Genomic DNA, 12,313 nt, shown 5'->3' with positions numbered 1-12,313 from the left:
GTACATATATGAACCAATAAAACCATACGTGTTTTATCGTCTTCGTCACATTCAAAAGAAATAAAACGACACGTATTTATCTTCTATGTCACATTAAAAAGAAATAAAACGACACGTATTTGATCCTCTATGTCACATTCAAAGAAGTTTACCTTTCAAGATAGGGGACTAGATCGAGAGAGAGAGACTATCGAGAGAGAGACTGTGTAGATAGTTTGAAGATCAGAGAGAGAGAGAGAGAGAGAGAGAGAGAGAGAGAGAGAGAGATAGAAGAGAGAGAGAGAGATCAGAGAGAGAGAAGTATTAGATCCTTCTGACTTCAGACCTCAAGAAGCAATAACCGTTGACAGAATGTATGAAGTACATATATGAACCAATAAAACCATACGTGTTTTATCGTCTTCGTCACATTCAAAAGAAATAAAACGACACGTATTTATCTTCTATGTCATATAGATATACAGAGATACACAGTGAAAAAAGAGAGAGAGAGAGAGACACAGAGAGAGAGAGAGAGAGAGAGAGAGACAGAGAGAGGGAGGAAGAGAGATAGAGAGACAGAGCGAGAGAGATAGGGACACAGAGAAAGAGAGGGCGGGGGGGGGGGGGGGAGAAAGAATCTCACTTCCGCCACATAGACTTCTCGTACCGGTAAAGAAGCAAGGAATATTTTAAATGTAGACGGGCACATATACCACAGTTTTCAGCAATCGTGGATGAGTACTCGACTGAACAGCTAGCTTGTCCAGGAATCAATATGTCGGCACGTCAGTTTGACACGTAATCAATACACCGGTGTATTTCCGTAAAAAACAAAACTCCTCAATTGCTGTTGGAGTGTAGATTCCTCTGTCCTCGGACCTACCCTACTCTGCCCTACCTTGCCCTACCCTGCCTTGCTCTCCCCTCTCCTACCCTGCTCTGGCCTAACCTGCCTTGCTCTGCCCTACCCTGTCTTGCTCTCCCCTCTCCTACCCTGCTCTGCCCTAATCTGCCTTGCTCTGCCGTACCCTGCCTTGTTCTGCCCAGCCCTACTTTACTCTTCCCTACCCTACCGTGCTCTGCTCTACCCTATCTCGTCCTTGGTGTACCCTACTCTGCCTTGCTCTGCCCTACCCTTTCTTGATCCACCCTACCGTGCTCTGTTCTACCATTCCCTGCTCTTCCCTAAATGTAATCCCAGCTTAGCTTAATAATATATAATCTAACACTTAAACTGTACCTTTCAACCGAACAGGTTCCCTCTCCCCTATTGGAGTACCTTATCCCCTGCCCCTCCCAGGAAATAAAACAAAAATCGGGTCCGTCTATAAATATAAGCAGAGTGGAACCACGCGCATTAAAAAAAAAGTGTGTTTTGTTTAACGATACCATTAGAGCACATTGATTTATTAATCATCGGTTACTGGATGTTAAACATTTAGGAATTTTAACATACTAGTAATAGTCTTAGAGAGGAACCCGCTACATCTACGTGCATTTAGACTTATATAAAGCTAGATGTATATATATATATATATATATATATATATATATATATATATATATATACATATATATATATATATATCCATACATATATATATATATATATATATCCATACATATATATATATATATCCATACATATATATATACATATATATATATATATATATCCATATATATATACATCCATACATATATATATATATCCATACATATATATATATATATATATATATATATATATATATATATATATATATATATACACACACACACGTGAGCACGAACATAAATTGAAATGAAATGAAAAGGGACATTTAGACTAGGCCTATATAAAGCTACTGTGTAAAGGAATCAACATACCCACTGTCAGGTTTTGACAGACGCGAACAACCGTTTGTATTTCACTACACTACACAACACTACACTACACTACACTACACTACACAACACTACACTACACTACACTACACTACTGTACGGTATACTACACTACACTACATCTCACCTCTTGTTGGAGTAAGAAAACATCACACCTGACGTTTGTTGCCGCTCCATCGTGTAATCCTCACAAACAAACTAACACCACAGTCTCCACTCATAAACAAAATTAAGACCGCAATAAAACACACACACACTTCACAATGAACGTTCTGACGATCTACCACAGTCCGGCCAGACCGTAACGAACACACAGCTATTGAGAAAGTTGTCTGTCCCCAAGGTAAACAGTCACAATCAGCCAATAGCGACGGGTCGAAACCCGTCTAGGATCTCAACAACAGTTGTCTCCTCTGGGAAGGATTACAGCTTTTAGTAGAAAATGGCTTGCTATATAGAATGAATGTATTAATGAATGGATTAATGGATGGATGAAATGGATGAATGAATGAATGAATGAATGAATGAATGAATGAATGAATGAATGAATGAATGAATGAATGGATGGATGGATAGATGAATGAATGGATAGATGAATGAATGAATGAATGAATGAATGAATGGATGGATGGATAGATGGATGGATGGATGGATGGATGGATGGATGGATGGATGGATGGATGGATGGATGGATGGATGGATGAATGTTTAATGACACCCCATCAGGATTGCTATAATATAAAGTATACTCACTTTTCAATGTTAATGTGCTGAGAAGGCTGAGAATGCCATATTTGAACCACACTGAAAAATTCAACCCCCCAGCCCCGTCTCCCAGGCAATCACACCAGGGTCGTAGCTAGGATTTATGTGTGTGTGTATTGTTTTTTTGTTTGTTTGTTTGGCTTTCTTTTTTTTCTTTTTTTTGGGGGGGGGGGGGGGGGAGGCAGCTGACTTCTTTGAATGAACGAGCATGGAAGGCGCAAGACATTAGGGGTTCATGGGGCATGCCCCACCCCCCACCCCCCACCCCGCCGGAAATTTTGAAATCTAGAGGCTCTGAAATACCATTTTGCAGCCATTTCAGGGGACCGGCCTCGGTGGCGTCGTGGCAGGCCATCGGTCTACAGGCTGGTAGGTACTGGGTTCGGATCCCAGTCGAGGCATGGGATTTTTAATCCAGATACCGACTCCAAACCCTGAGTGAGTGCTCCGCAAGGCTCGATGAGTAGGTGTAAACCACTTGCACCGACCAGTGATCCATAACTGGTTCAACAAAGGCCATGGTTTGTGCTATCCTGCCTGTGGGAAGCGCAAATAAAAGATCCCTTGCTGCCAATCGGAAGAGTAGCCCATGTAGTGGCGACAGCGGGTTTCCTCTCAAAATCTGTGTGGTCCTTAACCATATGTCTTACGCCATATAACCGTAAATAAAATGTGTTGAGTGCGTCGTTAAATAAAACACTTCTTCTTCTTTCTTTCCATTTCAGGGAGGTTACATACTTAAAACGTCAATATCATTATTATTATTATTATTATTATTATATTTTTTTAATTATTATTATAATTTATATTTTAGCTACGGCCCAGCGCACTGACAGTGCCATTCCCCACCCCAGGGTATAGTGATTTTCTCTGTGTATATTTGGTTTAAATAACGTTGTATTTAGTGGGCGCTGGGAATAAATAAAATGAACTGACTTGGTGTCACTCGTATGTGCATTCATAAAATTTAATGGTCATCTCAATGCTTGTTTATGAAAGAAATAATTACAATCTAATCGAATTGTTTTTACAAAGTGTAATTGATAAAGGCTAAAAAAATACTAAAAAAAAACAGTTTTAGAAATAAAATTAATAAACGATTTAATGAAATAATTTCAGAGGTGTAACAATAAACCTCGTCCCACTTATAAATTTTGAGAAACGAAATAAGTACGAAATCTTACGAAATAATAATTTAAAAATTAATAAAGTAAGATGAATATACCTAGGTTTAACCACCACACAGCCCCATAAAAAAGACAAAAAAGGACCCCCCCCCCCCCCCCCCCCCCCCCGCCAAACAAACAAACACCTCACACAAAAAACCAACAACCAAACAACACCCCACAAAAATAATACAAAAAAACCCCAAAAAACTAACGAAAGTGTTAGTCTGGAAACTGCGGGTGATTCAGTGCCTAAGGTTCGAGTCGCAGCAACGGTATCCGAAAGTTTGAGATGCCAAAAAGAATTGTATCCCCTGTGCTAGTCAAATCGACATACACACAATACATACATACAAATATGTTCTACTATGTTTACAATATTAGTCTAGTGCACCTCTTGTATGCTTATATTGATGTACATGTACTTATCTTTATTTGACACCCAATAGCCGATGTCTATTTTTGTGCTGGGATGTCGTTAAACATTCATTCATTCATTCATTCATTCGATTGCATGCTTCGCTTCAAAATTCTAATTATGTATAGTTTATATATTCTGTAGCTCGGGCCATTTATGAGATACGCAAAAACAAATTCAGATAACCTATTTCGTTTTTACGTAAACCCGTCTCTCAAGTTTCAGAGGTCTCCAAGCTCATGTATATGTGCGCGAGTTCTTGACCTGGTCCAAATATGTGTTCTGTATGTTTGAAACTCAACCCGGTATTTGTAGTTTGTATGTAATGGCTCAAATGATATTTTTGTAATGTTTTGTTTTATGTCATGTATTTTAAATTTGTACAGTATGTAACGTCATCATCTTGTGGAGAGGCATTTATATAGCCTGTTTGCCGATCCAGTTCATTTATTGGAATAAATATTGTTACCCCCCAAACTCCCCCCACCCCCCAAACAAACACCCCCCCCCACACACACACACAAAACAACAACAACATACACACACACGGTTACTAAGCAACGAGTCCCAGCAACGGCATGAGAAACTATTTGTGAGGCTAAACATATTTTGATCCCCTGCATTTTTATCTTCGTATGTACTAGTGGAACCCGATATACATACAATATATAGATACACACACACACACACACACACACACACACACACAAACAGACAGACACAGACACATACACACACACACAGACATACACATACACACATACACACAGAGACCCCCCCCCCCACACACACACAGACGCTCTCTCTCACACACACACACACACACACACTCTCTTTCTCTCTCTCTCACACACACACACACACACACACACACACACATACAAACACACACATACAAACACACATACACACACACAGACACATATACACACAGACACACATACACAACAACAATAAGGATGGCTGGTTGAGTGGGTGGATAAACTACAGAGATAGAGGATATTTCATGTTTTTTGTCAAATATGATTTATATCTCATTGAGTGAAGTTTGCAATCATATCTCACGAGTCGTGCTTGCGCAACGAGTGTGATATGATTGCAAACTTCACGACACGAGATATAAATCATGTTTGACAAAAAAACATGAAATTTTCTATTTATTACATAACTTTTGGCAATTCACCTTTATTTTTAAAATGTCAGCAGCAAAATAGTTCCGGCTTTCTTACAGTGAAGATAACACTTTTTACAGTGACAATAACACATTTTAGAGTGAAATAGTGAAATTTTCACTCCAAAATGTCTTATCGTCACTGAGTGACTAATAACACTTTTATTTCACTGATATTTTGAGATATTTCACTAAATGTTATATAATAAAATATATTATCACATGGACAAAATTACCAAGTTATAAATAAATACTAGTAAATAAATAATAAAAAAAACAAATAAATAAATAAATAAACAAAATAAATAAATAAATAAGTCTACAAATAAATGTGTAAACGACTTACCTAACACGTTTTGTGTTGCTATGTCTTAACATGACGAAACAAACGTAAGAAATGAAAAGTTGTTTAATTTAAAGTTAGCGACATCCCAACCGTGCCGCTCTTTGCCGTGTTTCAGGCGCCTTGGCTATCTTAGCCTCATCTCATTATTAACGCATAACCTCGCCATAGTTACACATAAATAATGTATCCGAAGACACAATTAAGCATCCGGATCAGATAAAACCCGGAGCTGTGGTCGGCGCGTGCTACTGGCGCGTGCTACGATCGTCTGCTCGTACCGTGAAGTGAATCAATCGACTCTGGGCGCGAGCTGTAATTATATCTCGATGAAAGACACAACAAGTCCGGTTTATTAATATCTGTCGGTGGTGATGATGATGATGATGATGATGGTGGTGATGGTGATGATGATGGTGATGATGATGATGATGATGATGAAGAAGATGATGATGGTGATGATGATTGTGGTGATGATGATGATGGTGATAATGATGATGGTGATGGTGATGATGATGATGATGATGGTGGTGGTGACGATGGTGATGTTTTGTCATCAGATGATGATGGTGGTTATGGTGGTTATGGTGGTTATGGTGATGATGATGATGATGGTGGTGGTGATTGTGATGATGGTGATGCTAGTGATGATGATGATGACGGTGATGATGATGATGATGATGACGGTGGTGATTGTGATGATTGTGATGCTAGTAATGATGATGATGACGGTGGTGATGATGATGATGACGACGGTGGTGATTGTGATGATGATGGTGATGGTAGTGATGATGATGATGGTGATGGTAGTGATGATGATGATGATGATGATGATGGTGGTGATGATGATGGTGGTTATGATGATGATGATGATGGTGATGCTAATGGTGATAATGATGATGGCGGTGATGGTGATGATGGTGATGCTAGTGATGATGATGGTGGTGGTGGTGATGATTGTGATGATGGTGGTGGTGATGATGATGATGGTGGTGATGGTAGTAATGATGATGATGGTGGTAGTGGTGGTGATGATGCTAATGATGATGGTGATGATGATGATGATAACTGTGGTGGTGATGATGATGGTGGTGATGTTTATGATGATGATAATGATATACGCCAGTGATGATGATGATGATGCTGCTGCTAATGAAAATGGTGGTGGTGATGATGATCTTTTGATTATGAATGTTTGTTTTGTTTAACGACACCACTAGAGCATATTGATTAATTAATTATCAGGCATTGGATGTCAAACATTTGAACATAAAACAGCCTGGAAAACGGGTCTCCGTGCATTTTTATTTCAACCGTCGGTGGGCCCTTTGTGTTACTTCTCGTTCCAGCCAGTGCACCACAACTGATACCGGTATATCAAAAGCCGTGGTATGTGCTAGCGTGTCTATGAGATGGTGCATATAAAAGATCGCTATCTACTAATGAAAACATGTAGCGGGTTTCCTCTCTAAGACTGTATGTCAAAGTTACCAAATGTTTGACATCCAATTGCCGATGATTAATACATAAATATTATCTAGTGGTGTTGTTAAACAAAACAATTTGTTTATATCATTTTTAATAGTAAACATTAACATGATCGGAAATAGGAATTGATTTGCCCGATGAAACCTTAACCGCTACACCACCGAGGCTATTGATTTCCTCCACTATTTCCACGAGCACCGTCTCTTGTGACTCAACGTGAAAGGCTGACGTGATTTGAACACGGTTCATACATTATTTGATGTCATGCAGTCAATCCCGTGGATATTACAAGCAGTACTTAAAGGTGAACTCGACTTCAATGCGCTATTGAATGTTTAACTGCTTGATCCATTACAGTGTGTGCCGTATCGCCATTCAGTGGTGAAATATTTGCATAAATAAACATAACTTGTCGTCATGGTCTGAGCGGATTTAGATACATAACGATAACACGTGTGTGGGAACTCAATATCCGAATATAATCTTGCAGTTCAGCATGGCGGCACGTTTCCAGTGTCGATGGGAAGATTGTGTAATTAATACGCCACATATGAGATTAATGTCTCACCACAGTAAACGAGCTCAAAACATCGCAATTTGGCGAACACTTTAAATCTTGAATCTAGACTTTGAACACTTGATCGAGTAGTTACAACAAATCGCCAAGTTAAGGAAGACAAATCACCATTTTATATGTGTGGGCTGAAATCTCCGCCATACTTAAAGATACAATCTCGCGTCACCATATTTTAACATCAGTTACTGATGAAAACAACTAATACTAATAGGGTCATTAAACACAGATGAGTTGCACAAAGACAGACAACTTGTCAACAACACCTGACATGCATAATTTTATAGAGTGTTTGCATCAAATGAACGTGTCCAATTATGTCAGACATCATCTAAAGATCCTCTGACATATATTTTTTTCTAATTAAAAAATTAAATTAAATTATTTTCTTAAAACATTTTTATGGGCACATAGTTAAAAATATAATCCTTACGTTTCAAAGCAAAAGTTATTAACTAAGTTTGAGTTAAATCCGATGTTGTATAACGTCGACATTGCACTATTAATATTGTTAATAATAATAATAATAATAAATGTTACACCTTTAATGGTGCTGGTCTCTTCCCAATAGTACAGGCTGGTAGGTACTGGGTTCGGATCCCAGTCGAGGCATGGGATTTTTAATCCAGATACTGACTCCAAACCCTGGGTGAGTGCTCCGCCAAAGCTCAATGGGTAGGTGTAAACCACTTGCACCGACCAGTGATCCATAACTGGTTCAACAAAGGCCATGGTTTGTGCTATCCTGCCTGTGGGAAGCGCAAATAAAAGATCCCTTGCTCCTAATAGGAAGAGTAGCTCATGTAGTGGCGACAGAGGGTTTCCTCTCAAAATCTGTGTGGTCCTTAACCATATGTCTGACGTCATATAACCGTAAGTAAAATGTGTTGAGTGCGTCGTTAAATAAAACATTTCTTTCTTTCTTTTTTCTTCCCAATAGTTAAACAATAAATATACCTGACATTGCAACTTTAATATTCCTGGCCTCTTCCCAATAGTTAAACAATAAATATACCTGACATTGCACCTTTAATTTACCTAGTCTCTTCCCAATAGTTAAATAATAAATATACCTGACATTGCACCTATAATGTTACTGGTCTCTTCCCAATAGTTAAACAATATATATACCTGACATTGCACCTTTCATTTTCCTAGTCTCTTCCCAATAGTTAAACAATAAATATATCTGACATTGCACCTTTAATTTTCCTAGTCTCTTCCCAATAGTCGAATAATAAATGTACTTGAAATTTCACCTGTAATATTCCTGGTCTCTTCCCAATAATTAAATAATAAATATACTTGACATTGCAACTGTAATATTCCGGGTCTCTTCCCAATAGTTAAACAATAAATATACCTGGCATTGCACCTTTAATGTTACTGGTGTATTCCCAAATGTTCATAAGAATATACACGACACTGCAGCTTTCACATAACAATGCTTGTTCTCTCTCTCTCTCTCTCTCTCTCTCTCTCTCTCTCTCTCTCTCTCTCTCTCTCTCTCTCTCTCTCTCTCTTCTCTCTCCCTCTTTCTCACTGTGTATCTGTATATCTATATAATTCTCTCTCTCTCTCTCTCTCTCTCTCTCTCTCTCTCTCTCTCTCTCTCTCTCTCTCTCTCTCTCTCTCTCTCTCTCTCTCTCTCTCTCTCTCTCTCTCTCTCTCTCTCTCTGTCTCTGGTGTAACAAAGGCTGTGATATTTTATATCCTGTCTGTGGGGTGGTGCATATAAAAGATCCCTTGCTGCTAATCAAAAAGAGTTGCCCATGAAGTGAAGCCAGCGGGTTTCCTCTCTCAGTATCTGTGTGGTCCTTAACCATATGCCTGACGCCATATAACCGTAAATAAAATGTGTTGAGTGCGTCGTTAAATAAAACATTTCCTTCCTTTCCTCGAATATATATATATCTTCGTTCTGCCTGTCTTTTTTCTTCCTTGATTACTTAAAACAAAATTGTTGGTGTTACGTGGGTTGATTTTTACAGATTTTGTCACGGTCGACTGGTCAAAACTGACTACTGAGATAAAGTGTTACAAACGTTATAAAGGATCCCGTTGTTCCTCTGTTGTGCCTCGTTGTCAAGTCTCGTGTCGCTGGCAGTCTAGTCAGGCGTGTCAGTTGGAAGATAATATTTTATACATGATTCTTTTTAAACAATGGAGTGTCGGAGATTTACAAACCGGAGTCGAAATGCATGCATGCACCAACACGGACTAGGAGAATAATTGATGACGTGTACATGACTTTGACAAAACCAAATCTAATATACCTCATAGCGTTACATTGATTGTGGTTATTTTTGTTATTATATTTTAATTTTGTTAACCCGCTGTTTTTCTTAACAGAGCGGTAGGAACTATCGAGTGTAGGCGTATGTGGATGTGGGTGGAGTATTAAAACTTATATATAGACACACGCACGTACACGTGCACGCACGCACATAATCATAGTAACAGATAAAGAATACATTTTTAATTAACGAAATCTGAGCACATTTTAAATCACGAGTATTTGGTGTATAAGATAACATTTGTTGATTGATTGCTTGCTTGATCGATTGAGAGAGAGAGAGAGAGAGAGAGAGAGAGAGAGAGAGAGAGAGAGAGAGAGAGAGAGAGAGAGAGAGAGAGAGAGAGAGAGAGAGAGAGGGGGGGGGGAAGGAGGTATCTAGAGAAAGGGATGAAGAGAGGGAGATGGTAGAGACGGAAAGAAAGAAATGTTTTATTTATTTAGTACGAGAAATAGCCCAATGGGTCCACCGACGGGGTACGATCCTGGACCGACCGCGCATCAAGCGAACGCTTTTGGTAAAGACGGAAACAGACAGGCAGAGAGAGACAGGGACATAGTCAGGGAGACAGATATACAGACACAAAGAGAGACATACAGTAATGCCGCTTCCGCCAGATACGTACACTACTTCTTCCGATAAAGCAACAAGCTACATTTTTACAAGCATTTGTTTTCACATACAGGGCAGTACATACCACGACCTTTATGTACCGGCCGCGCGGTACTGTCTGGGACTGGTAACAAGTCTATCTTGGGCGATCGATATATGAAATTGAGCGTTCAATCTTGTTAAAACTGTGACGTACCTTTTCGAAGATGCTAGCATGTAGCTAGCGACCATTCCGCTCGACATGACGAATCCGCTTTTTCCCTTTTCTTTTTTTTAATAAAAAAAATAAAAAAATAAACGAGAGCTTAACACTGGGAACTAAAATCCCAAACTTATAGAGTGTGTATCTGTATCAGTTGTTCAACGCATTTCCTTGTCCCAGGTCCAGTTCGCAGCACACTAACACGAGTCTGCCAGTGAGGTGCGATTCTTCAATTGTTTCCACCCGTTGCGAGGGAATTTGATCCACGGAAGAATAAAAAAAGAAATATAGTGATCACGTGGTCTTATTAGCTAAGAGGCGTAAAAGCTTAGATTAGGCATTGTACGACTCACAATTATGAAACGCCATTAATTACCAAGAGGTAAGCAGGGTACTGGTGGGGGGGGGGGGGGGGGGTCGGGTCGATTACAGGGTGGGAGGGATTAATCCTATTCATACGTTGACAGCCGGTGTGTCGTAGTGGGCCGGCCAGGTTAGTAACATATATCGGGTGGAGTTGACTTTGTCCACAGGTAGCAACCACAATGCGAGTAGGGTAATTATATAGTTATATAACTTTGACACATGTATATATACATGACATGACACTATATCTATCTATCTTTGTGTGTGTGTGTGTGTGTGTGTGTGTGTGTATGTATTGATGTATGAATATCTATATATTGTATGTATGTCGAGGTTGACTGTTACATACATATATATTAACGCACTGGCGCAGGTGATAATGAAATCCTTTCTGGCCTCACAATTTGCCCCATGCCGTTGCTGGGACTCGAACTTGTGGTACCGAATCGCCCGCAAATTGCAGACTAACCACGATGCGCTCTGAGCTATTGAGGCATCCATGTATGTATGTATGTATGTATGTATGCGTGTGTGTGTGTGTCTGTATGTATGTATGTCTGCATGTATGTATGTATGTATGTATGTCTGTCTGTGTGTGTGTGTGTGTGTGTGTGTGTGTGTTAGTGTGTGTGTTAGTGTGTTTGTGTGTGTGTGTGTGTGTTTATATATATATATATATATATATATATATATATATATATCTGTGTGTATGTACGCACGTGCGTGCGTTTGCACATCGCACATCCTTTCGTACACGTGTTTTTTTGTAATACCCAAAATACATTTTTCAAAATTCTAAAAACGCATGTTTGTATGAGAAGTAATGGTTGTTGGAACAAACGCTAGATATCATGATTTCCACGTTTAAACATCCCACATTTTAATCTTCTCTCTGCTGTAACCGTATCCAAATGTGTGTTGCAGGTTTGTAGATTAACTAAACTTAGTGTCCATTTTCAGCGGCTGAAGAAACAAGGGTTGGAGCCTTTAATGTTTAAAAGACACTTTGTTACGTTTTCCAACCGTAATTGAAGCATGTCGC

At 39.2% G+C, this 12,313-nt stretch overlaps 1 protein-coding gene across 2 annotated transcripts in view; it reads right to left on the bottom strand.

Annotated features, from left to right (window-relative positions):
• LOC121377590 (uncharacterized protein C2orf50-like) overlaps positions 1 to 11,142 on the bottom strand; it is a 19,631-nt gene extending 8,489 nt beyond the window's left edge. The window contains exon 1 of one of the 2 annotated variants that reach the window (XM_041505650.1): positions 10,900 to 11,142. In XM_041505650.1, the coding sequence (XP_041361584.1) occupies positions 10,900 to 10,946 (47 nt within the window). In that variant the 5' untranslated portion in view covers positions 10,947 to 11,142. Of the gene's footprint in view, positions 1 to 1,996; positions 2,154 to 10,899 lie in introns of those variants that run through there. The other variant, XM_041505649.1, reaches the window with a different exon arrangement.
• Between the last annotated feature and the right edge of the window lie 1,171 nt (positions 11,143 to 12,313).

This window comes from Gigantopelta aegis, chromosome 7 (genome assembly GCF_016097555.1).
Source record: "Gigantopelta aegis isolate Gae_Host chromosome 7, Gae_host_genome, whole genome shotgun sequence".
Lineage (NCBI taxonomy): Eukaryota > Metazoa > Mollusca > Gastropoda > Neomphalida > Peltospiridae > Gigantopelta > Gigantopelta aegis.
The sequence above is the reverse complement of the archived record's forward strand: the minus strand, read 5'-3'. Positions and strand labels throughout refer to the sequence as shown.